This window comes from Manis pentadactyla, chromosome 13 (assembly GCF_030020395.1).
Source record: "Manis pentadactyla isolate mManPen7 chromosome 13, mManPen7.hap1, whole genome shotgun sequence".
In the NCBI taxonomy this organism is placed as follows: domain Eukaryota; kingdom Metazoa; phylum Chordata; class Mammalia; order Pholidota; family Manidae; genus Manis; species Manis pentadactyla.
The window spans coordinates 63,936,409-63,963,656 of record NC_080031.1 but is presented as its reverse complement, the minus strand read 5'-3'; the positions used below and the strand labels follow the sequence as shown (position 1 = coordinate 63,963,656).

Here is a 27,248-nt window from a genome sequence, read left to right as displayed (position 1 = left end):
AATATGCTCCTGAATAAAGAAGGGTCATCCTGAGGCCCAGAGATGTCTGGGAGCCTGCCACAGGCTGCCTGGCGGGCCCAGCATAAAGTCGTCAGGCAGCCTGCCCCTCGTCTCCCCACTTCCCAGCCACACCATTTCCCACATCCGTTTCTCTTTCTGGAGACTGGCCTTTCCACAGAGCTGCAGATCCCATCCCCCACCCTTCACTGGGTAATGGAAGCCCCACGGCCCTGCCACCACACACACTGTAACCCCAGGACCCTGCACTGCTTGGCCGAGGCTTAGTCCCTAAGGACCTGGTTGGCTTGACGTGGAGAAGCATCTGCCCTAGTCCTCCCACCTGTGACCAGGGGACAGGTCCCCACATGTGAGGTGACATTCAAGGGCTCTGAGCAGAGGTAGGTACAGGCCTACCTGGTGGAGGGCAGGGCCGAGGCTCAGGAGCCAGTCTCTGCAGCCACAGTACTCAGCAATACGAGCAGAGTTCTTAGAAGTGCGGGCATTTTATGGAGTCAAGCTTTCTGATCTTCAGATCTGGAGGGGGAAGAGGAGGGCATTCTATGTGGTCTTGACTCTTTGCTTTTCTGCTTTGCCTGCACACCTTCCCCTACCATTGGTGCCTTCACCACACTAATCTGGCCTGCCTGCAGCTGGGCAATGTGGAACTTACCCACCCCTCAGTTACCCCAGCAGATAGGCCATAAAGTCCATCTGGCCTCCAAGGGCTGGCCAGTTACCCCCTGATGCTCCCCTGCCTCCTGATGCTTGTGTACAGGCCCTGGCCACCGAAGTGACTAAAGGGGAGCAGGCTTTGGGGCTTAGATGTGGCCCCATGACTCCCAGTCATATCTCTTGTGGTAGCAAGGAGCTCCTTAGTGTGGCTGCTTTGAGGTTCAGCTGGGATTGTTCTTGGGAAGAAAGTAGGGCTTGGTGGGAGAAGGGTCATGCTTTACCAGGTGTCTCTTCTTGGAGGGTCTGCCACCCCTGGAACACAGTGAGCAACATCACGATCGAGCTGTTGAGGGATAACGAGCCCAGTCGTCATGGAAGACAGCCGTGGCAGGTGCTTCCCAGTTCTGGGGCTGAGCTTTGCTCCCAGCCAGGTGTCTGGGCTGTGGATGGGGAACGAAGTGTGATAATGTGTGGTGGTCTCTGTTTCTGCTTTTAAGAATTGACCTTGAGAAGCTCCTAAGGGTTGATAAAAATAGTCTTCATTTCAAAAGCTAGGCTCTGGGACCTTGACCATAGGGTGGAGGCAAGATTCCCAGCGTTGGTGAGTAAGGTTGTTACTGTCAGATAAAGGTTTTTTGTGGGATAGGATGCTCATTGGCAAAATGTTGGTGTTTGCTGACACTTCCACTGGCTGATGGGAGAAGCAGCAGAGTCAGTGTGGGGTTAGGGCCAGAGGTGAACCCGTGGGCTGCTTCTGTGCAGGGGCTTCATGAAAGGGGGCTCTCTCCTCCCCAGAGGTGGGAGTGGTCAGGCGGCCCAGGCACGTGGTCAAGCCGTGTGGCAGGCGGTAGCTCCTTCAGAGGTATGCCTTCCCCACTGGGGGCTGAGCGCCCCAGGAAGTGGCAGCCCTGAGCCTGTGGGATGGCTGTGGCTGGTAGGGGTCCAGACTGCTGGTAAGTGAGGAGGGAAGGGCAGCTTGTGTGCAGGGCAGGCTCCACGAGGTGCCCACTCAGCAGAACACTAAGGGGAAGGAAGCCTGGCATTTAAGGGCACTGGAGCCAGTGAGCTAACGGGCAGTGCCAAAGGGTGAGAGAAATCAGGGGTGGGTGGAAGAAGGGGTGGGAGGGGACCGTCTGGCCAGGTATCGGTGGTTCACGGTCACCACTGTCCCAGCCGCTGGAGCCTCCCTGCACTCTGGCTCTGCCGTCATGGTCTGCTGGCTGCAGCAGAACTCCCCGCTCCGGAAGCCCTGAGACGTGGCTGGGCACCTCTTCTACTCTGGGCTCTGCGCTGGGGACAAAGTGATGCCCAGCTGCTTGAGGTGCTGTCTCTGAGTGGAAGCTGGCAGCCTCCTGACCTCTAGTGCTCTTGGCTCCTCCCTCTCACTTCGCACAACCCTGACTCTCATTTTACACCCCAGCAACCTGGGAGCTTCCACCGGAGGAGCAGGGATGCACCGGGAAGGACCTGTCAGGTTTACCTGACACGCTTGGAGGGCCGGCTACGAAGCGAACAGCAGTCCAGCTACGTTGACCACTGGGTGCCTTTCTTCCTTGACTGTTATAAAAGAAAATTGAAAAAGAGCCTTATTGTGCCTTAAAGCCTTTTTAATTATCTGTAACTCATTTAATATCAACTACTGTAAATTCCGCTTTTAATATAAGTTTTATAGTGGTACAATGAAAGTTCCTTCTAATTAAACTGTATTTGGGGATTTATCTCCCTGTACAAAAAGCAAGTACCCATGGGAGCCCCTCCAATTACTTATTCAGACGACAATCAAAAATCTCCAAGAACTGAGTGGAAGGCCTGGTGGTGGGGACTCCGTGGGGGGCGGCTGTCAGCAGGTGGGTGTGGCAAGAGCTCAGCGAACAGCAGCTGCCCGAATTGTGAAGCTCACAGCCGTTTCTGGGCCACAGGTTCTTATATTGCCAGTTCTCCTTCTGGTGCCACAGCTGTGGAGGGGAGGTCACGATGGAGGGGGCCTGTTTATTGGGCAGAAGGGGTAACTGAGCAGTCCTGAGCCAGACTTGCACCCAGGGGACAGGTCTCTACTCCAGGAACAGCCCCCGGAGGACCCTGTCTGACCACCTTATCTAAGGAGGCCCTTGCCCCTGTCATTCTGTCCGCACCCCTCCACCCCCACCTTGTTTCCTTTCTGACTGTGCACATCTTAGCAGGACATGTTCTCTAAATTCCACTGACTTGTTTGTTGTGGATCCCTCTCTTCCTGTGAGATCATAAGCTTCATGGCGCCAGAGGCTGTGGCTGTCCTGGCACTGCTGTGTCTCCAGGGCAGTGAGTGTTTACTGCATGAATGAATGTAGAAGAAAGCAATGAGTTCATGAATAAGTCAGGAGACTAATCAGGAGCTCTCCTGAAAGCCCTGGGTGAGGAGCTGAGCATCCTGGGGAGAATTAAGGTGGTGGGAATGGCAGGATAAGGCCTTACAACCATGCGTCTGCAAAACCAAGCCCACTGAGACTGGAAGTGGTGAAAGAGGAGGTGGAGAAGTGGAGAAGGGGACCCCGGTAGGCCAGAGGGGCTGCTCACCCAGCAGGAGGATCGGAGGGCAAGGGGAGAGATTCTGGTTGGGAAGCTGAGATTAAGGGCTTTTTCACTGCTCCGTTTGGGGGAAGAGAGTGTGCCTGTTCTCATCCTTATTGCTGCCAGAGCCCACCCCTCCCAGCTGGGCAGGCAGTCTGCTTTTTCACCCACCCCCAGCCTCCCATGGCTCTTGGACTCGGCATCTTTATGTCAGATCACCTACATCTGTGATACCCTCCCCCAACTCCACATACAAACCCACGAATGAAATAGAGACTCAGATGTGAGGCTGTGCTGGAGGGAAGCCTTTCTTCCATTTTTGTCTTCTTATTTTCTAGACATAGTTTATTCTAAACCTCATCTTGGGCTTGCAGCTGGCAGAAAAAAACGTGACAGATTTGACTAGCATGTTAACCAGGTTGATGCTAAGTTGCATCATCTACTGGATCGTACCTGGAAGGCATAATGGATAGTAAAATTGTTAACTGTCCCCTTCCTCCCGGGGCCATCTGTCCTTGCTCCCATCTGGTATCCCCCCCACATTCACAAGGTGGTCTTGGTTTGCTTAAGGTGTGAGGATTGCTGGCATAGAGCCAGCACAGGGGAGATGCTTGTTTGGCGGCCATGCAGCTTCCCAGAATGAGAAGGCATCACAGGGTAACCCTGTTGCTGCAGAAATTTACCTGAAGTCGGGCTTCAATGATAGTTGGTGTGCTCTGTGACCCTCTGCAGAACCACACTGGCCTCCTTCCTGCATTCTTGCCAGAAGATCTTGAAATAATCTCATCTTATTCCTGTAATAAATTTGTTGAGGGCCTATGATATGCTAGGCCCAGTGCTGGGGTAAGAGTTGAATGAGATGTGGACTGTGGGGCAGACAGATGCTGCTCGAGTAATGACAATTCAGTGTGACTGTCGCTTGCTGTGGTTAAGTAGCTCTGCATGTAACGGCTGGGTTCTGCAGATAACGTCTGTTAATGAAATGGTCCCTCCGGTGCTGAGTTAGAACCCCGTGCTGCTAACTGTTAGGCCAGTCCTGCACTCAGTGATTGCATTTTCTGAGGATGTCGATTACTTTCCAAATCAAAATTAATTCGTTTTTAATTTGTTGAGTTGACAGCGAGAAAAGTGGAAAGTGCCCCTCTTTCCTTCTTCATCTCCTAAATTGGACTGTGTGTGGGCAATTATGTTTAACACAGTGGAGTGATCAATGAGTCATTGACATTCAGTCCATCAAATGTAATTTGTGTTTACTTGTATCATCACTTGGGTAGATTGGCCACAGAAGACTGCCTCAACTTCAGAGCCAAGTTTTCTTTTTTAATTGTAAGTAAATGACCTTTAACATGTAACTTTAAATAATACCTGGAATTTAAAATCCTTAAATGTTCATATAATATTCTATTCATTCCTTACTTTTAAAAACAAGAAAGTTATCATCGAAATAATCTTGATTTCTGAAGGCCTGGTAAATTTCATCCTTTCTTTTCTATCTGCTGCCTTGTAAACACCATTGACACTTTTCTCTTTGCAGTATTACAGCTTTTCTGTAGGCTAGCCCCCCTCTGCTCCCCATCAGAAGCAATGGGCAGAATTGACTGTGGGACCCTGTATCTGAGACATCATCTGATTGGTCCTGGCAGAGCTGTGCAGTGTGCCCACTTCACAGATGGATAAACTGGAGTGGGAGGTACCTGGGGACCCCCTCAGGGCTGCAGCTGGTGGAGCCACCAATAAAATCAAGTCATTCAAACCTTCTGGAAACTGAGAGAATCTTGTTTCACTGTCTCCCTTATGGACATGGTAAAACTGATGTTCCCCACAAGTACGCTACAGGGAGACTATCAGACTCACACCTTAATTGTGAAGAGATTTCTTTGATATTTTTTTCAATGTCATCCATGCATGGTCTCCTCCTTTTGTCTTGATAAACATCTGTTTAGATGCTTTGGGTCCTGTGTAAACAGAGGTCTCCTTGCCCTGATCCATGTATTGTTAGACAAGAAAGAGCAGGGGCACAGAGCTTGCTGACATCCTCGTGTTTCTGCCCCAGAGTGCTGGAGACGGCTGCTTCCTTAGCCTGTGTGGCCGTGCCCAGCCGCATCCCTTCTGTCCTCGGTCTCCTGAGAAAGGCGAGAGAGGCCTCACCTGATGGGGCAACTTGGGGGCAGGGGTGCGGGGAAAGCACAAGACCCTTGCCCTGTGCCCAGATTCCCTAGCCACCTATGCACCTTGGTTTAGTTCCGCCTGCTGTTGTTCTCCCATCGTTAACTTGCCTTTAAAACATCACGGCTGCCAGTGAGGGCCACACCTCCTGTTCCGGGGACTCCCAGCATGCATGCTGTTCTCTGTGAGGCAAAAGGTGAGCTCTCACCTGCAACTAGGTGGCATTTCTCAAGAGACCCCCCACTTCTGTGTTTGACATACGCCTTGAGCACTTGCCATAGGGCTCCACGTGACCGGAGGAGGCAGCGGATGTCAGGCTCTCTTTCCAGAACATCCTGTTGTTTCCTGGATTATTCGGCTTGACTCTCAAATTAGCCCTTATTTAGGGTTAATCCCCTAATCGTCTCGCCTTCTGGTGTTGAACACCCAGACGTGTGCTAGGAAGTCTTACATGACGGTTTTCCTTCTGCCTTTCACTGAACCATAGAAATGAGATAAAGTGTGCGGAATGGTTGGTGTGCACCCGGTAAGTGGGAGCCAGTAATGGAATTCATGCTGCATAGGGTGTTACTTTATTTAGCTGTGCTCTGTCAGTCCAGTGAAGACTTTAATTGCAGAATGGCGTCTTGCTAGCAGAAATGAAAATGGTTAAAGTTTTAAAAATTCAAATGAATACATGAAAAATTGTCAGAAAGGTTGTTAAAGAAGCATTAGTTTTAAGAGCATTTCAGGTATGGAAAACGTAGAATTTGGATGTCAGAATTTCAGTAACAGTGCTGTTAGCAAAGCTTCTATCTCTGCCGTACCAAATGGTTGATGAATTTCACACATGGGCTTCCTTTGTAGCTTCTCCAGCCAGCTGGGTGGAGTCTGAGGAGCTCTGCAGCAGGGCTGCCTCAGCTCCTCAACGCTGGACAGAGGCGATGCCGGCCACGGACTCATCAGCAGGACACGGGCCTGGGCGGAGGGCCGGCAGCTGGCCGCTTCAGCATCACACTCACCTCTGCTTTGTCCGTGGAGACCTGTCCGAGTTGAGCTCCATCCAGCTTGCTGTTTTCATACCATTCTTCTCTTGCAGTGGGTGCTTTTGATCCCCATTTTCCCAGTCCACAGAGCCAGCCTTTTCCCAGAAGTCACTGAATCCTATAATATTTAAAATGACAGCCTGAGACTTATGCTCTAACCAAGCACAGCTGGCTGCATGGAGGAGGAGGTGTGATACGTGGGTCTAGGCCAGGCTCCACCCTCTTTCTCTGAGCCTCACACACAGCTAAGACCCTGAGCACAGCCTCTAATGGATGTGAGGAAGACCCAAAGATGGAATCTGAGAAGCCTCACTTATACTCTTCTCACAGCTCTCAAACTTTTTGGTAGCTGAGAATCTATAATAGATTCTTGTATTATGAAAAAAATTACTCAGTACTCACATTATATTGATTCAAAAATAAAGATTATGCAGTTCAACGTCAGAGTAAAATACAGCTTTACGGGATGGTAATTTTTTACTTAAGTTCTTCTACATTATAGTGGTAGATAATGGATTCAGGAAGGGTACAATGAGGAATAAAGCTGTTGTATTGTATTGGTTAAATGACGTTTAAAATGATTTGGCTGTCAAATTCATGGAAAGGTTATGAACAGTGAATGAAAAATCTAAAATTATTTTCCTACTTTCAGAAAGTGTGATATATACCATAATAAAATTAGATTTTTAGTTAAAGAAATGTAGTCATTAAGTAATGCCCATCGCTAACTCTCATTTATAACCGTCTGGTTTAAAGTTTGTGCAGCAAATAATTTCTTCCTTAAGCAATATATCCAGGGCCTTGGTGTCGTTTATGTCAATGAATTTTGTTCTGTACTATTGTGCTACAGCTTTTGGGGGGTGGCTTTTTCAAGTACTGGAAAGACAGATTCTTACTGAGCCTCCATAGTCGATGCAGCATTGAACTCATTTACCTTCATTAGTTATCTTCATGAATGACGATGATGACATTGGCCACTATTTGGAGACTGCTGTATGCCAGCCAGCACAGAAAGCATGGCAGGCTGATTGTTGTTTCACCTAATCATCACACTACTCTATGATGAAGGGACCATTCCTGCCTTTACTTTTCAGATGACACACTGAGGCTTAGGAGAGTGAAATGCTCACCAAAAGTGGCAGGGGCCCAGCCCAGATCCACATGACTTCAGAGACCCAGCTTTTAATCCCTGTCCCATGCCTCATGACTCTTTACTGAGCATTTGCTTTGAGCCGTAACTCAGCCACTTCCTACATGTGTGGTGCTCAGCAAGCTGCAGACTTCCTTCTTCATACACAGAACCTTCCTCATCTATGATGTAAGGAGTACAATTTACTCCCTCTATTCCACAAACTTCTGATTTGAACTATAGGATAGTCTGTCCTATTTTATTTTTAAATGTTTGATTGAAGCATATCAAATATATAGGAGAGGGTACATATGTTCAGTGTAAAGCTCAAATTTTTTTCAGAATGAACATACCCATGTAAATACCATCAAGATCATCATTTAGAACAGTCCCAGCACCTGGAAACCACATTTGTGTCCCCTCAGTCATTACACTTCCAAAGATGATGACCACTAATATATCACCAAACATACCTTTTGTTTCTGAAATATATAAAAATGAAATCCTGTAAATGGTACTCATTTGTGTTCTGTCTGCCTTCAGTCAACATTGTGAGATTCATGGCATTGCATATTGCAGGGTCTGTTCTTTTGCATTGCTGTGAAGTTTTCCATTGCATGAATATGCCAGAATGTATCCTTCTACAGCTGCTGAACATTTGGGCTGTTCCTGTTCTTGGCTTTCATGCGTCATGCTGCTACCAGCATTCTTGTACCTGTGTTTTGGTGCTTACATGAATGTGTTTATGTTGGACATTTACCTAGGAGAGGAATTGTTGGGTTAGGGAAACAGAAATCACACTGGTTTTTAATAGAAGCATAGGAAATGGTTCAACAGATATTAAAGGATTGAAAAGACAACAAAGGAACCGCTGTGATAACTCAGACTTGACTGTAGGGAGCAGATATTGTCTCCAGGGGAGAGACCCTTAGGACTGAGGCTCAGCCCAGTGAAGGGAGTCAGTCCTAGTGCAGGTTCCTCCAAATTCATGTATACATTTGGCGTTATCAATTTTTATGAATATTATCTTTTCTGTCATGTATAACGGTATCCCACAGAGGTTTTAACTTGTGAAGTTCCTATTTAAGTCTTCTGCTCATTTCTCGGTTAGGTTATTTATATTTGTCTTGTTTGTTTGCAAAGGTATTTTTCTGCATTCTGAATGAGTGCATTTTCAGATATATGCATTGCAAATATATTCCCTTAATGGTTCGATTTTCATTGTCTTAATCATATCTCTTAATGAACAGAGGTCTTCATTTTAATAAAGTCTGGTGTATCATCCTTTTCCTTTATGGTTCTGCCTTTCACATCCCATTTAAGAAATTTTCATTTACTTAAAGTTGATATCTTCTAGAAACATTGTTTTGCTTTCCACATTTAGATCTACAGGCCATCCAGAGGTGATTTCTGTGTATGTTGTAAGGTATTCTGAGATTGAGGTTTATTTCTTTCAACATGGATGTCCACTTAGTCCAGCCCATTATCTGCCCGGAAAGCTGTCCTTCTCCCATTGCTTTGCATTGACTCCTTCATCATAAACCCAGAAACTGCATATGTGTGCTTTTCCTGCTCAATTTTGAATTCTGTATACCTTTTCTCTTTTTCTTTATTGTTATGCCACCTTAAGGATCTACCGAATACATTAATCTTTTCAAAGAACCACCTTCAGTTTTAAATTTTTGTGGTATAATTTTCTCCCCTATCTCCTTGATGTCTGCTTCTATCATATTTCTTCTGTTCTACTTTTTGAGGGCTTAAATTGTCCTTTTTCTAGCTTTTACAGCTCGATGCTTAGATCATCAATTTCTAGCCTTTATTTTTTTCTAAAAACTATAGTTTCCCTCTAAGCACTGCTTTAGCCACATCCCTCATTTAAAAAAATGCTATAATTCCATTGCCATTAAGTTCAAAACACCTTGTTATTTTCTTTTGGAAATTACATAATATACTACTAAATCCATTCGTCAAATATTTGATTTTTTTTCTATATCCTTCTGTTATTAATTTCTAATTTAATTTCACTACAGTCAGAAAACTATGTATATTCTATATATGATTTCAATAATTTGAAACTTATTGAAACTTCCTGATGGCTCAGCATATGGCCAATTTTTATAAATATTGAATGGACACTTGAAATGAATGTGTTGGATGCAGTTATTGGATACAATGTTTGATCTACATCACCTAGATCACGTTGATTAATTATGAGGTTTAATCTTCTATACCCTTACTGATTTTTCCCTCTACTTAGTCTATCAATTAGTGACAGAAGTTTCTTAAACTCTCTGAACATTATTGTGGGTGTATCTATTTCTTCTTTTACTTCTTTTAGCCTTAACTTTATGTATATTTAGGCTATGCTATTAGGTGTGCAAATTTGAAATTGCTCTATGTTGCTGTTAAATTTTTATCATTTTGAACCATTCTTCTTTGTCACTAACAATTTTTGCTTTAGAGTCTATTTTATCTATACCAACTTTCTCTCAGTTGGAATTAATATAGTTTATCTTTTCTATCTTTTTACATTCAGACTCTTTGTATTCTTTTATATTTCTCTTGTAAGTGGCATGTAATTGGATATTGTTTTCTCTATTATGTCAATCTTTGCATTTTAGTTAGAGTACTTAGTCCATTTTTATTTTACTTAAATGGGCTTAAATCTAACATACTATTCTGCTTTTCTATTCCTTTTCTTCCCCCATCCTTTCTTGCCTTTTTTTGGACTATTCAGTTTTTTGTCATTCCACTCCTTTGGCCTCATAGCACTAACTTTACCATTTCTTGGACAGTGATGTGACATTGTAATACTTTAATTCCATTTGACCTCCTGATCTTCTGCAATCATATTGTCATGTATTTTATTTTTACAAATATCATGACCTTGGAAGCATTATTGCTGTTGTGCTAAGCAGCCAAAATTAGGTTCATCTCTCTTTTAGCCTCTTCTGGTGTTCTTTATTCTTTTTGCATACCCATGCATTCATCTGAAAATTTTTCCTTAGTGTCATCTCTAATATTGTCTTCTCTTCTTGACCCCAAAAGGATGCTAGACAGAACACGAAGGTGTGAAAGACAGCATCATTTGTTAAAAACATGCTGGGTGCCACACGGTCTTCTTGGATGCAATGGTGAGAAGTTGGCCCAAGTTTGGTGTTTTCTCTTCTCTTCCTCAGTTCCTAGCATGGATTTTCAGCTTACTCTCAATATTAGGCTTTTTATCCTAAACTGGTTATTTATGGTGAATTGTAGATACTTATTAGTTGAGAACCATAATATATATTTCCAACCTTTCTTCCTTATTTTTTTCTCCTACTGGGCCTTTTCCTGTGTCCTGAGTATTCCCTGTACTTTCCCATCACTCTACCTTGTTTTAGGCCATTCTTTCTTCCTGGTGTACCCTCCCTCCCTTAGTCCTGTCTGCAGGCCTGCTATTCTTCAGTGCTATTTTCAAAGGTTCTTTTAAAAACTCTTTTCCTTGTGCTTGCAGCGGAATATGGATATACTGGTATTTACCAAGGCAAAATCACCCTTTTATTTCTCAGTAATTTGTGTTTGTTCTGTAGCCTCCTGTTCAACTGTGAATATCATCAGCGTAGGAACTCTGCATGATTTACCCATGTACCTTCTGAAACACTTTGCTTATTGCCCTGCATATAGCAGGAAATGGGTTGAATTAAGAAAGATCAAGGGTTCCATTTAGTCTAGTGGTGTGGACTGGCTATCCAAACTGTCCATAAGATCCTACCCTTTGGAAACTACTGAGTTGAGCCTAATCAATCAGCAGACCATGCCAATCACCCACATAGGAGCAGTGGTGGTCTCCACCATGACACTACAGATCAGAACCTGCTGCTGGTCAGGTAATACATTTTCCCCAGGCCCTACAAGCACCTGCAGTCTATGGTGGAAGGTAGGAGCCTTGACATAGAACAAGGTCTTCCTTAATACTTGGTAGTAGCCCAGATTCCATGCAAGTAAGACCATGAGAGTTGGCTCTGTTCATTAAAAACTGAATGCTTAGCAATATATGTTTTTGGCTAAGCCCCCAAAGTAAGAAGTTGTTTGCCTTTATAGATATGTATGTGTGTTGAGAGTTTAGCAGACCCAACATTGCTAAATGTTATGTTCTTATGAGATTTTTCACCTTTCTATGAATAAATGACCAACAAAGGTGAGATATCTACAAGTATCTCTACATATGAATTATTCTTCAAAAACAAAGTCTTTCTTTTCTTGCAGGAAGCCAGAAGCTTTGAAGTCCCAAGAAGGCGAGGTAAGGGAAATGCATTCGTACCTATTTTATTCTCAATGTTGACATTTTGTAAGCAGTTTGTTGAAGCTAAGATGAACGTCAGACAGTGAGCAGCCTGTTCTTTGAAATTTCATGTGGCCTTTTCTGGGTGCTGACTATTTGGCACTTGCCTCTAGGGACACAAAGAGCTGAAGCCAGATTTGCTTTTTTGTGGGAACTATGTCTTCTACCTTCAAGTATCCAAGGTGGGGACTGGGGTACTGACTGATTCATGATCATGTTTACAGTCTTGAGAGAAGCTTCATTTCTTAACGTAGTTTGGAGTCATTATTTAGTTTCACCCAGCAAAAACAACATCAACAATAAAAAATGGTTTATTGTTTGAGGTATTTCAAACTGGGGAAAGATGCCACTGTGAAAAATATTTCTGGTTAGATTCTTAGCTTTAGCTAAGCTGAAATAGAAATAACCAATTCATTTTCCTTTTGAAAACAATGCCACATTGTTCTATTTTCCCTCCCACCATTCTTCTAGCACATTATTTTCTGATCTCTGAGGTAAGTACATATGGGTGGTAATTTCTGAAATCTTTTCGTGGCATTGAAGTCTCCTTTATTCACTTTCAGCAATATCTAGTCTCCAATAAGATACTGTTTTTTGTATGATTTATAGAATCAGCACCAATCACCCCTTAACTGCAGAGATAGGAGGATGCAGTCAGAAACCAAAGTGAGTTCTAGGTCTAGGCTCTAGCTTTTGGTTTTAGCTTTAACCACATCCTCTGTGGCACTGTCTCCAGAAAGAGTGGCAGTCTACAAAAGTGAGCAAGTTCCATATTGACTCATAAATCTAACATATCCTTGACTCATGATTAGTTCTTATTTTATGCATCAGAATGGAAGACAAAATGGCCATGGTATCAAAGTGTGTTTCTAGAGCATAGAAACCTAAACTTCCCACATGATCTTGTATTGGTATAGGCATTGAAATCATTGCTTTCTGCTGTCCATGGAGCTGGACTGCTGGCTTCAAAGGATCCATGTGCTGTGGCTCTAGGATGAACATTCTGGTTTCTATTCCCATTTGGTTTTGTATCCAGTGTCCTCTGAATTGCATGTATAGGGTAAACTACATTGTTTGGGTATCAAAACCAAATGAAATTGGATGAAGTTGGGTAGGCAGGGAAGGAAGGCATGTTCTTATTAAAAGTTGTGTTCACAATGAGCATGATAAGAATGTAAACTGGAGAGAAATGGCCATTAGGAGAGAAGTTGGAGTGAACATTGGTTTTGAATACTATGCATTCCTGTTAGTACCCCTGAGCATGAATGTTTGGAATCAACTTGCATTACAGAATCTCATATAAACCAGCTTTGGACTCTGACTGTCCTTATGTTAGAAATGTCTCTAAATATTAAGACTGGGGTCTGACAGAACCTTGTGTACTTTTGTCCAAAGTCATGAAAAGGTTTGATCGGTTTACACTCCAAAACCATCGAAGACTGAATGTCCAAGGATGAGCAAGGGTGTGTTTGGGCTCTGCTCTGCTCTTCCATAGCCCCTCTGTCTCTGGAAGCATCAGCTTTCATAACTGGTTGACTGGGAGCATGTGTTTTGGGTTGGTACTGACAAATTTGTGTTAACATCACATAAACTTTTTTCTTCCTATTGTGAATGACATCTTTCTTGCACGTTCCCATCAAAGTTGAGTGTTTTCAAGTTTCCAAAATTTCCCAGTGCCTTAATGTCAATCCTTATAACCTAGCAGGAAGTACAGAGTGGGATCATGCAGGTTGGTTCCAAGTGTTTTTAGGTCTGAGAAGGTTGTTAGTCTTCTTGAGAATACTGTGTGAGTATGAAAATAATAGAGGCAGTGTGACTATTTCAATAAATTATTATTCTTACAAATAAGAATAAGATATTATCATCCAGCAACAAACACTTAAGATTGGTTCCTGAGCTCTGACTTGACTAGGAACTGAGAGAAGAGGAAATAAGCAACACTCTGAATTGTTCTGCTCAGTTTACAGGCCTAGAAGATTCTGGAGAGTTCTGGAGAGGTAGCCTCTTGACCACAAAATCTAAGATATTTTCCTGTTTTCGTTTTGTTTTAATATTGTACCTAACTCAGAGGTATCATCTCTATCCAGGCTTCAGTGCTGCAAATGGATGACCAGTTGCAACTTCACACTATGTGACTTTTGGAGACTTTTGATTAAGTCTGTAAAGTGAGATGTGGGAAAGGCTATTAGCAGAGGGAATGGAGTCTATGCTAAATCACAGTGGGATTGGAGATGGTTTGGGTAACATGAATGCACTCTGTGCCTTAGACCTGCTTTTTGCCTTATTTCCCCTGTTCCCCTCCTAGGGTCCAAGACTATTAATATAACCCACCTTTCTTGTCTCTGGCCTTAGTCACATTGCTTCTGCAGCCTGCATGCTCTCTGTCCTTCATCTTTGTCAAATGCCACCTCTCCCTCATCTCTTCCAACTCTTTCTTGAAGCATGTAGATTACCTTGTCTGAGAAGGAAGGTCTCCTTTTGGGTCACTCATTCACAAGAGTAGAGAACCTTCTCTCATTTATCCCCAAATCCCTCACAGTCCTAGCCCAGGACCTGAAGTTGCTCAACGATTGTTTTTTTTAATTAACTGCAAGCTAGAAATTGCTTTGTGTGTTTTTCTTTTCAAGGAGATCTTGTCCTAGTGTTATACAAGTGAGGCACTGAGGGTTGTGGTTCCAGGAAGGTGTTATGTGAGGAGTGTTCTTAGGATGTCCATTTACTGTTCCTAGTTGAGCAATTGATGAAAGTGCTCCGTGTTCAAATAAGCTTGGTGTTATGGGTTGACTTGTGTTCCCCCACAAGATATATTATAGTCTCAACCTAGAACCTTTGGGTGTGACCTTATTTGGAAATAGTATCTTGGCAAATGTGTAATCAAGTTAAAATGAAATCATGCTAGATTAGGATGGGACCTAATCCAATGAGTGATAACCTTATCAGAAGAGGGAAATTCGGACACACGTATAGGTAGAATGCTGGGTGAAGATGGAGGCAGAGATCAGAGTGATGAATCTATAAGACAAGGAAGGCCAAAGATTGCTGGCAACCACCAGAAGCTAGAAAAAAGCAAGGCAGGATCTTCTGGAGAGTCTTCAGAGGGAGCACAGCTCTACCAACATCTTGATTTCTGACTTTCTGTCACCAGAACTGTGAGAAAATTAATTTCTCTTGCGTTAAGGCCACCCAATTTGTGGAACTTTGTTATTGCAGCCCTAGGGAAATAACACATGTAGCAAATGCTAGACTCAATACTGAGCTGGTTACTGATATTTTTACTAAAGAGCCTCTCATATCTTTAAGATGCTAAATATGACTCTCAAAAGGGGGTGTAATATGCAGCATTTCCTGAACTTAGTTTCCCAGGCCTCCTAATTTTGTTGTTTTTGTTAACCTCAAGGCTGGCACAATGCCCTATGCAAGTTCTGCTCCAGAGAGTTTCAGGAAGGGGATACTTCCCAGTGCCCAGGGTGAGGACAAGCCCTGGTACTCGTGACTTCAAGGGCAGTGCAGCGGCAGAATGGAGAGATGATGATGATGATAAAAATGGCCCAGTTGTTCTGAAGTTTTCAAAGAGCTTTCACATTCTTTACCTCCCGTGACCTCCAGCAACCCATGACACGAGCAGAGCAGATAGACCCTGCACACAAGACTCATCCCTTCCTTTCCAGGCTGATTTTAATGGGACAGGGCCTCCCTCTGCACCAGTGTCCTCCTCATGCACTGACTTTCTCACTAATGGGAGGCTTAAATGATTTCATCCTCCTTCACCATCCAAGGGCTTCTGTGCCTTCATGTCTACTCCCAAGGCCGGAGAGCTGAGAAGACATAAAATTGGAAGAAAAATTCCTAGAGGATCTTTGCTTCAAAGTTAGATTTGTGGGAAGGACTCTCAGGGGAACCTGGAGGAAGACACATAGTATCCAAGATTGTGGCAGGACTGCAAGACTGGTAGGGTGTCTTTTGCGAAGGGCACATGGCTGCCCTGGCTGGATGAAGGCCGTCCTCCTTCAGGGAAGTCCTGCAATCGCCTCCAGCCCTGGGACCCACCTGTGCTAGCTGCATGGAGAAGGAGAGACGGCTACATCTTCACCTGCTTTCCACTGCAGGTGTTTTACACCCCCCTCTAGACAGCTGCAATTTAATTTCAACTTTTTCTGATGCTTCAGAAAAAGGTGCCAACCTCACCTCTCCAAGACACTCCCGTGTCCACTCCTAGGGCTGGCACTGAATTGTGACTGCCACAGTTAATCTACTCAAACCAGTACTTTTCTCTAACTGATGCCATCACTTTGGATTACAGCCAGGAGAGAACACTTGAGTGAGCTCAGCAAGTGGCGGAGATAATTCAGCCTTTGTCAGGCATCTCTTAGGAACATGGGGCCATCTATAAACTATTCCAGATGTCTGTGATTGTGCGGTGATTAGAGGCTGTGAGTTTAGGGGTGGGCACAAATGTCACATTGCATTGCCCACCCTCCCAAGGTGGCTCACTCACATGTGCCAGGCTTCTGGCAGGGCTGTGAGAGAGACCTGAGAAGAGGATGCTGCTGTCATCATGGAAAAAGAGAGGGAAGTGACAGCCACACACACAGCCCTGGGGGCTCTGACTCCTTAGCAATGCAAATCTCCTAAATAAACATGATCTGCCAGTCTTGAGTGTGTAACTGGAGCCTCCCTTTCTGAAAACCCTTGGAATCAGCTCCTAATTGGCAACACCTCTAGGAGCCCCTTTATACTTCTCTGCATCTGGGTGAACTAAAGCTATCAAGAATTGCATTCTGTTTACATTCATTTTGATTTTGTTTACCAGATGTTTTCTGGATCTGTCAGTTCCCTACATAATCTGTCTTAGTATAATGTGAGTGGCTGACTCTTTGGTGAAAGATTAATAAACTCCTAGCTCCTTTTGGGGTAACATCTTAATGTCTACAGATGTAGGCACTTAAAAGGGAGCCATCCAGATCTGACAGGGCCTGGCAGCGGGTCCTTTTCAAGTGAAGACTGCCATCCGGGGAAAGAGCTGAGTCTCTGTCCCCATCCTCCCTTCACTCACGTCAGTGGAGCTGCCAAAGCTCTCCTACTGCCACTGGGCTCCAAAAAGTTGGGAGTGATGTCTATCTCCTTCCACTTCTGACCCCACAGAAATTGACTTTCTGGGGAGCCCTACCCGGCTGCAGGAGGACCACCCTGCCCCTGGTCGCCCCAGGTTCAGTGGGAAGTGCGTGGCACAGCTGGCTGGTGTGTTCTGGTTGGATACAGTGATGTGATACCCAGTTTTGTTCATGACCAATTGGCTAACACTAGGATCTCACCTACCCACTTACTCATGGTGTGACTATAGGTAATTTTCTCAATCTTAGCTGAAAACAAAAAGGGAAAGTAATAGCATAGACTATGGTCCCAGCTCTGGACTGTAGAAGCCCAGCCTGCGCTGAGTGAAGCCTGAAGGTGTCATGAAGCTATAGAAGCTAAGGGGGGATCCAGCTGCTTCAAGAACAGCTCATGCAAAGGCTCGCAGGCTTCCCCTCTCCTGCCTTCTTGTGGCTCATTGCCTCATGGGCACAGCCTGGCAGGATGGCTGCCAGCAGTGGCAGCTCTGAGTCCTGACTGCTCACCATCCCAGAGGGTGAAACTGCTTTCCCCTGGAATGTCACCAGAAAAGTCCCAGCAAGGACTCTAATTCTGGGCTTGTATTATGACTCAAGCCCTAAACCTGTCACTGTGGCACGAAGGGGATGGAATACAGAGATTGACCAGTGAGATCACACGTTCTCCCTTTGAGGTTTGCAAAATCACCCTGACTCAATGGGACAGACAGGCTTGGTCCTCAGAGGAAGGATGCTGGGCAGCATGCAGCCGGTGCCCTCATGGCCACATGGTGATGTCGGGGAGGGGCGGGCACGAGGAGCCCTTGGACAGTGTGAGCAGCGGCATCAGTGTCCTGTGAGGTTGGTCGTGTCATTATGGCTGTTCCCGTAGATCTAGCCTTAGACATAGAAGAAGGAATATCTCAGTTCCCTAGTCCATCCCCTGTCTCCAGGCAGGCTTACATGTGACCTGCGTGTTGCAACCTGTTGAGTTTACCCGTGAGGCATAACCTGAAGCTTCGCCCATTCCTATCCCTCCCCTCTGTCAGAGTCCTTAATTTTTTTAACTTTCTGCAGGAATTCTCTCTTCCCATAATCAGAAGAACCAAATAACTCTCTTTTTGATGATGTCTTTAAGAACTGAAGGACAAACAAAGACTTTCTCTCCTGAGCTTTCTGACACTAGGGTCAGAAATTGCCCTTGAGCCTCACAGCTGCTGACCCTTCATATTTCCCTGCAGTTACTGCTTTGTAATAAAGCCCAGGGGGTGAAGACAAAAGGGCCCTTCCCAGAGGCCAAGCAGAGCATTGGCCAAAGGACTCTGGGCCCCGGGTAACCGCCCACCTCTCCCCAGGATAACTCTGTGCCTGGGCCTGGAAACACCAGCCTCGGCGAGCCTGAGTTCTCGCTCCTGCCCCTGCACACGATCTCCCATGATCAAAGGTTGCCCAGGCTCTGGGTGAGTTCCTGTCCCCTGGCTGATTTCAGCTCTCTCCAGTGACTTGGAAGAAGCAGGGCTTTGTCACGTACAGCTCAGGTCTGATGGTGGGAGCCACTCGTGCTGCTGTTTGAATTCCACACGTGCAACCCCTCATCCAGGACTTCAGCACCACAGGACGCAACTCTGGTGCTGTTGTGTCCTGTGTCCTGGAGCAGCTGTCATGCTGTTGTGTGGCGTGAGGCCGGGAGAGCAGAGAAGGAGACCCCGCCCCCTGCTCTCCGGCCCTGTACACACAGCAAGCCCTGAGAAAGCATTATATGCCTGGCACAGCCCAGGGCTGAGCCAGCTCTGTGCCACTGCTCCACTTCTCACAAGGTAATAGCACAGGTACAGGGGCTTCCAGGTTGTTTAGCTGTGGAACCCCATAGCTCTAGGGCTTACTACTTAAAAGATGCTCGTGCAAATGAACTAAATCTCTGCGGTTGTAACCGGCAAGCGGTGGGCCCTTGGTAGGTCTGGGCAGGGTAATGAACCCCTGTGCCATGAGTTGTGCTTATCAAGGAGACCCCAGGGGGCTTTCCACTGCAAATTTGGGGCACAAGTCCTGATCTGTAATTTGTGGGGAAAGAGTCATGACCTGCAAAAGATGTGAGCTGCCACAGACTCCCGGAGATGGTGAGGCTAGGCTTTCCTAAGACTGCACTGCCCTGGAGTGTGCTGAGCTTGCTGGCCAAGGCCTGGAGAGGGGGGTGATGACACGCCCTCCCGCCAGCCCTGCCAAGAGGCTTCATCCCTGCCAAGAGGCCTGCCACCCTCCTCTGAGGTCCCAGCAGTGAAGGCTGACTGACGTATGTCATCTTTACCCCTTGCCTTGCCTGCAAGCCAGGAGTTTCTCCGCTTTTTAGGAACCCATGAAGTTATCTTCTCCGTAAGGACACTGAAGCCCTTTTCAAACTTGTTAAGCCATTTGCCCCAGCAATACTAACGAACCTGGTGGGTGGCAAGCCTGCGGGGTTAATTATCTGTGACTTAAAAATCATTTGTTTCTGCCTCTTTTGTCTCCTTGATGCTCAGCAGTCTTTCTTTATCATGAAACGAGGTACAGAATCCAACTGACCATTCTGTTCTAATTCTTTTCTTGTCATCAGAATTAGTTCATCTTTTAAAATAAAACAAACCTGCCTTCTTATTTTCAGACTGTGTTTCTGTTAACAAATCTTTAATCTCTCAGCTTCCGTTGGGAACAGAGCCCAAACTGGAAATAATCTGCAAGGTGCAATGTCTCATCTGAGTGACGCCTGCCGGTGCTTCCTCTCCTGACTGACCCCAGTCACTGCTGCTGAGCTTCTGGCCTGTTTGTCCCCCGGGGCTGTGTGAGGGCTGCACGGTGTCTCCTCTGGTGCCCACGCTGGGCTTGGTGAACCAGCCACAGTGCCCCTGGAGGGCCCTTGCAGATCAGGCAGCTGGGGCGGGGGGAGCCTGTGCATTACAACCTTGCCAGTGATTTTCTGCACAATCCTATTTCGGCGACCCTTCTTGGCCAGGGCTGCTATTGGATTCCAAGAAATGCTTCAGGCTATATGTGTAAAAAACTTTTTGCGAATGTTGAATTTTGCATGAAGTGAGATTAGCTTACCTTATGCTCTCCAAGAAGTAAGAGGACATTGGCCGCAGAAATGAGCAGGTTCTGACTGGCCACTGGCTCTGTAGAATGTTGATAGTGACTTGTAACCTTATGGGACATGGGTACAGGCAACAGGGGGAGGTCTGGGCCCGAGTCTGTGTGAAGCCAGCATAAAATTGAATGGTACATGGTGCTTCTACACCCACTGCCCACCTGTCCCATTCTCTGGAGGCCACGGTGGGGTGTTTTGGCACCTCAACTACCCTCTCACCCCTGTACTGCTTCTAAAGCAATGTCTGGAAACCTAGTTTTATGATTATTACTTCTAAAGGAGAAATAGCTTCTGTGGAAAGGTAATTACCATTCTTAGGGGTTCCTGGAGGTTTATTAGGTGCTAATGGAGGATGCTTGGGTAGATTGGAGTTTGCTTGGTGTGCAGTGATGACTGGACGTGGTCCTTGATGTTACAGAGCACATGTGTCAATGAATGTGTCAGTGGAAGAGATATATGAGTGTCCTAAAGACAGAAAAGCCACCTGGCTGGGCCTGCCCCATGGCCAGGCTCCTTGCTGGTGGGAGAGTATTTGCTCAGTGTAGACCAGCACAGAGGCCTAGGAGAACAACTCTCTGAATGTTCTGGCAGAGGTAAAGTCTTGGGATCTTTTCTCCAAAGGGTGATTAAGTTGGCAGAAGGTCTCCTTTTGACTCTTAATGGCACACTCTATCCATGGGGGCATTTTCTTGCAAAGAGCAAAACCCACCCCAACTAGTTCAAACAAATAGAGGAAGAGGACCTTATTGGCTTATGTAACTGGACAGCTGGGCAGCAGGTAGAGGGGGTCAGAGGGGCTGGCTTCAGGCATACTTGATGCAGGGCACAAGGGCCTGGTTTCTCTTAATTTCTCCCCCACAATTGACTGTCTCTCATGGTAGGTGCTAACCTCCCCGTCACAACTCCATGATACGGAGCGTCTGATCTGATACTTCCTGAAATAGTGCTAAGATCCACTCGGATTGGATGGGCTTCAGTAAGGAGACCAGGATGCTTGTGAACTGCTGGTCTTAGCAAGAGTCCCAGCTGTGCCCCTGTTGTCTGGATGTTGTGAGCTGAGAGTGGGAGGAAGGTGGGCCCCCAAACGGCAACTGGGGCTCTGCACATGGATACAGGAAGGTCACAATCCACTATGCATATTACCATGTACCTAATTATTTCACATCTGGGCTTATATCCATCCCCAAAGACTTTGGGGTGCCTCAAAGGCAAGCCAAGCCTAACAAGTACTCATCCAGCATTCCTGGGAGAAGGCATCTCTCATCTTCCAAGATGGAAACCAAGGCTGAGAGATGACATTGTGTCTCGAAGTCACAGGAGCTTATAAGGGAGTGTGGTTGGAATGCAGATCGCTGATGACAAGTACAGGGCACTTCTGTTTGCTTTTTATCATAACTGTCTCCAGTGACTGGGTCCCCTGCTCTTTCGCCCCCTGCCACTTTGTTAGGTGCAGGGACCGGGTGGAGGGATCAGGTATCCAGTGGCTCATACTGTGGGAGGTATCCCTGTCCACTTGGACCCATACACCCTCTCTTTTCTTTAGTCCTTCAGCCAAAGAGCATAAGGATCACAAATGAATATGCAAATTCCACCCTGGTTGCAACTGCAGTACTTACCTCAATGAGGCTTCTCACAAGCTTTCTTTTCCACTTTCACAGGAGATCCCCTTTCTTGGGAAGTGGGTGGTGGGGCTCACTGGGCTGGCTGTTGGCAGTGGCATTTCACAGCAGGCAGGGGCACCGATGAGGTTGGGGCATGTGGGCCACACATCTAACCAGAGCTGTTGATCAGGACCCCTTTTTACTGGACAGTTTCCTGATTGTCCATATATTAATTTAGGGGCAAAAGCTTACTTCACTGCTTTACTATAAATTCCCTAGATGAGAGGAGTTCCTCATGGCAACATCTTCACATTCAGTCTTTTATTTAATCCTCATAAACACCCTCTGACATAAGCATTGCAATTCTATTTTATAAACAGAAAAAAAGGGGAACCCTTTGAACTCTATAGGAAATTGATCAAAGAATTAAAATGGGCTCAACTGGGGACATCCAGGAAAGCACATTTGTGATGGATATTCAGCAATGTTTGTGCCATTCTGATTGAAAAGTTCACATCCATGTACGGGGACTCACCACTCTGCAGCTGCAATGCCTGCAGGTTAGGGTCACGGGGCCCGGCAGGTCTGCTGCAGGAGGGAACAGGGACCTCCACGGTCAGAAGAAATTGGCCTTAAAAAAAAATCACAGGTCTGGAAAATGAGTTGTGGGAACAAAAATACACTTCAATTGGTTTGTTTTACTGAGTTTAGCAGTTATTTGCTTTCTCTTTTTGCCAGAAGCAGCCCATGAATATCCAGCTCCTTGGCTGCTGCATTTGAATTTTTGTCATTTGTGTGAGTCACTGCATATTTGGACACAAAATGGGAGTCCTGTGGCTCAGCGGAGACATTTATCTGATACATTCAGATCTAATGTCATGTTTAGAAACTTCAGCTGAAAATAAAATGAGGTTTGTTTTGTTTTTGTTTTTTTAGAGACAGCAGGCCTGTAAAGTTGTGCTAGCATTATTGCTTTCCCCCTTTACACGGAGTTTAAAATGATAATGTCTCCTACATGGATGGCATTACCCGGCTGCTTTTTGTTCTCAAAGAGTGTTCTCACTGGTCACCTCATTTAATATTAAGTTGGTAGAGTGAAGATATTATCACTGGCGTCTGACAGCTGAGGAAATATGTTTAGAGGGGGAGGGACTTGCCCTGGTCACACAGCCAGTGGCCTTAGGGCTGGAGACCTGACAGCTCTGTGCTCCCTGCTGCCAGGCCTCTTTTCAAAGCAAGTTCATGGCAGAAGTTTTCAAATTAAAACCCAGAGGGGAAGCACAGAATTTTTTGTCTTGTTTTTGTTCTTTTAAAAATCAATTATTATAGAGACAACTTTTCTTATCTGTCAATGTAATGATCCCATACCTGGGAGACTCAGAATATTCAGAATGTGTGTGGGGCAAATGGTAAAAGTTAATCATTTTCAGACTACGTGTCTGTGATGAGGTTTAATTAACACTTAAGATATTTCATGGTTTAAATGATGACAGTTTAAAATAGAGCCAGAGAAAGCTGGAAAATACATTCTTTATCGTGTGTCAAGTGCTGCATTAGAGTAACCCCCAAATACAGATTCCCAGGCAGGCAATTCTGCAGCATTTTCTGATAGCTGCACATGTCCCCAGATCTGAAACCCAACCCAAGAACTCCATCCCCACCCTGCTGTCGTGCAGAGGGAGCGTGGGTTCTGTGATTTGGGTTCTGTGATTCTGCTGCTGTTTTGTTCCTTCAGTTTTTCCTTTGTTCTTATACTCCACAGTTGAGTGAAATCATTTCGTATTTCTCTATCTCCGCTTGGCTTATTTCACTGAGCATAATACCCTCTAACTCCATCCATGTTGTTGCAAATGGTAGGATTTGTTTTCTTCTTATGGCTGAGTAATATTCCATTGTGTATATGTACCACATCTTCTTTATCCATTCATCTACTGAAGGGCACTTAGGTTGCTTCCAATTCTTGGCTATTGTAAATACTGCTGCGATAAACATAGGGGTGCATCTGTCTTTTTCAAACTGGAGTGCTGCATTCTTAGGGTAAATTCCTAGGAGTGGAATTCCTGGGTCAAATGGTATTTCTATTTTGAGCATTTTGAGGAACCTCCATACTGCTTTCCACAATGGTTGAACTAATTGACATTCCCACCAGCAGTGTAGGAGGGTTCCCCTTTCTCCACAACCTCACCAACATTTGTTGTTGTTTGTCTTTTGGATAGTAGCCATCCTTACTGGTGTGAGGTGATACCTCATTGTAGTTTTAATTTGCATTTCTCTGATAATTAGCGATGTGGAGCATCTTTTCATGTGTCTATTGGCCATCTGTATTTCTTTTTCGGAGAACTGTCTATTCAGTTCCTCTGCCCATTTTTTAATTGGTTTATTTGTTCTTTTGTTTGTTGAGGTGAGTGAGCTCTTTATATATTTTGGATGTCAAGCCTTTATCAGATCTGTCATTTACTAATATATTCTCCCATACTGTAGGATACCTTTTTGTTCTATTGATGGTGTCTTTTGCTGTACAGAAGCTTTTCAGCTTAATATAGTCCCACTTGTTCATTTTTGCTGTTGTTTTCCTTGCCTGGGGAGATATGTTCAAGAAGAGGTCACTCATGTTTATGTCTAAGAGGTTTTTGCCTATGTTTTATTCTAAGAGTTTTATGCGTTCATGACTTACATTCAGGTCTTTGATCCATTTTGAATTTACTTTTGTATATGGGGTTAGACAATGGTCCAGTTTCATTCTCCTACATGTAGCTGTCTAGTTTTGCCAGCACCATCTGTTGAAGAGACTGTCATTTCGCCATTGTATGTCCATGGCTCCTTTATCAAATATTAATTGACCATATATGTTTGGGTTAATGTCTGGAGTCTCTAATCTGTTCCACTTGTCTGTGGCTCTGTTCTTGTTCCAGTACCAAATTGTCTTGATTACTATGGCTTTGTAGTAGAGCTTGAAGTTGGGGAGTGAGATACCCCCTACTTTATTCTTCTTTCTCAGGATTGCTTTGGCTATTCGGGGTCTTTGGTGTTTCCATATGAATTTTTTTAACTATTTGTTCCAGTTCGTTGAAGAATGTTGCTGGTAATTTGATACAGATTGCACCAAAACTGTATATTGCTTTGGGCAGGATGGCCATTTTGATGATATTAATTCTTCCAAGCCACAAGCATGGAATGAGTTTCCACTTGTTAGTGTCCCCTTTAATTTTCTTAAGAGTGACTTGTAGTTTTCAGGGTATAGGTCTTTCACTTCTGTGGTTAGGTTTATTCCTAGGTATTTTATTCTTTTTGATGCAATTGTGAATGCAGTTGTTTTCCTGATTTCTCTTTCTATTGGTTCATTGTTAGTGTATAGGAAAGACACAGATTTCTGTGTGTTAATTTTGTATCCTGCAACTTTGCTGTATTCCGATATCAGTTCTTGTACTTTTGGAGTGGAGTCTTTAGGGTTTCTTTTGTACAATATCATGTCATCTGAAAAGAGTGACAGTTTAACTTCTTCTTTACCAATCTGGATTCCTTGTATTTCTTTGTTTTGTCTGATTGCTGTGGCTAGGACCTCCAGTACTATGTTAAATAACAGTGGGGAGAGTGGGCATCCCTGTCTTGTTCCCAATCTCAGAGGAAAAGCTTTCATCTTTTCGCTGCTCAGTATGATGTTGGCTGTCGGTTTATCATATATGGCCTTCATTATGTTGAGGTACTTGCCCTCTATACCCATTTTGCTGAGAGTTTTTATCATGAATGGATGTTGAATGTTGTCGAATGCTTTTTCAGCATCTGTGGTGATGATCATGTGGTTTTTGTCTTTCTTTTTGTTGATGTGGTGGATGATGTTGATGGATTTTCAAATGTTGTACCATCCTTGCATCGCTGGGATGAATCCCACTTGGTCATGGTGTATGATCCTTTTGATGTATTTTTGAATTCGGTTTGCTAATATTTTGTTGAGTATTTTTGCATCTACTGTCATCAGGGATATTGGTCTGTAATTTTCTTTTTTGGTTGGGTCTTTGCCAGGTTTTGGTATTAGGGTGATGTTGGCTTCATAGAATTAGTTAGGGAGTATTCCCTCCTCTTCTATTTTTTGGAAAACTTTAAGGAGAATGGGTATTATGTCTTCTCTGTGTGTCTGACAAAATTCTGATGTAAATCTGTCTGGCCTGGGGGTTTTGTTCTTGGGTAGTTTTTTGATTACCATTTCAATTTCTTTGCTCGTAATTGGTTTGTTTAACTTTTCTGTTTCTTCCTTGGTCAGTCTTGGAAGGTTGCATTTTTCTAGGAAGTTGTCCATTTCTTCTATGTTTTCCAGCTTGTTGGCATATAGGTTTTCATAGTAGTCTTTAATAATTCTTTGTATTTCTGTGGAGTCTCTCATGATTTTTCCATTCTCATTTCTGATTCTGTTGATTTGTGTTGATTCTCTTTTTCTCTTAATAAGTTTGGCTTGAGGCTTATCTATTTTGTTTATTTTCTCAAAGAACCAGCTCTTGGTTTCATTGATTTTTGCTATTGTTTTATTCTTCTCAATTTTATTTATTTCTTCTCTGATCTTTATTATGTCCCTCCTTCTGCTGACCTTAGGCCTCATCTGTTCTTCTTTTTCCAATTTCGATAATTGTGACATTAGACCATTAATTTGGGATTGCTCTTCCTTTTTTAAATATGCTTGGATTGCTATATACTTTCCTCTTTAGACTGCTTTTGCTGCGTCCCACAGAAGTTGGGGCTTAGTGTTGTTGTTGTCATTTGTTTCCATATATTGCTGGATCTCCATTTTGATTTGGTCATTGATCCATTGATTATTTAGGAGTGTTGTTAAGCCTCCATGTGTTTGTCAGCCTCTTTACTTTCTTTGTACAGTTTATTTCTACTTTTATGCCTTTGTGGTATGAAAATTTGGTTGGTGGGATTTCAGTCTTTTTGAATTTACTGAGGCTCTTTTTGTGGCCTAGTTTGTGGTCTATTCTGGAGAATGTTCAATGTGCACTTGAGAAGAGTATGTATTCTGATGTTTTTGGGTGTAGCATTCTATAGATGTCTATTAGGTCCATCTGTCCTAGAGTGTTGTTCAGTGCCTCTGTGTCCTTACTTATTTTCTGTCTGGTGGATCTGTCCTTTGGAGTGAGTGATGTGTTGAAGTCTCCTAAAATGATTGCGTTGCATTCTATTTCCTCCTTTAATTCTGTTAGTATTTGTTTCACATATGTCAGTACCACTGTATTTGGTGCATATATGTTTATACTGGTCATATCCTCTTGTTGGACTGAGCCCTTTATCATTATGTAATGTCCTTCTTTATCTCTTGTTACTTTCTTTGTTTTGAAGTCTATTTTGTCTGAAACAAGTACTGCCACACCTGCTTTTTCCTCACTATTGTTTGCAGGAAATACCTTTTTCCATCCCTTGACTTTTAGTCTGTGCATGTCTTTGGGTTTGAGGTGAGTCTCTTGTAAGCAGTATGTAGATGGTTCTTGCTTTTTTATCCATTCTATTCCTCTGTGTCTTTTGATTGGTGCATTTAGTCCGTTTACATTTAGGGTGATTATTGAAAGATATGTACTTATTGCCATTGCAGTCTT

At 44.3% G+C, this 27,248-nt stretch overlaps 1 protein-coding gene across 1 annotated transcript in view; it reads left to right on the top strand.

Moving 5' to 3' along the window:
• The window catches only part of LOC130680226 (uncharacterized), a 92,127-nt gene that overhangs the window by 15,830 nt on the left and 49,049 nt on the right, over nucleotides 1–27,248 (top strand). Inside the window, exon 4 of the mRNA XM_057490496.1 lies at nucleotides 11,785–11,818. Coding sequence (XP_057346479.1) covers nucleotides 11,785–11,818 — 34 coding nt within the window. The remainder of the gene's footprint in view (nucleotides 1–11,784; nucleotides 11,819–27,248) is intronic.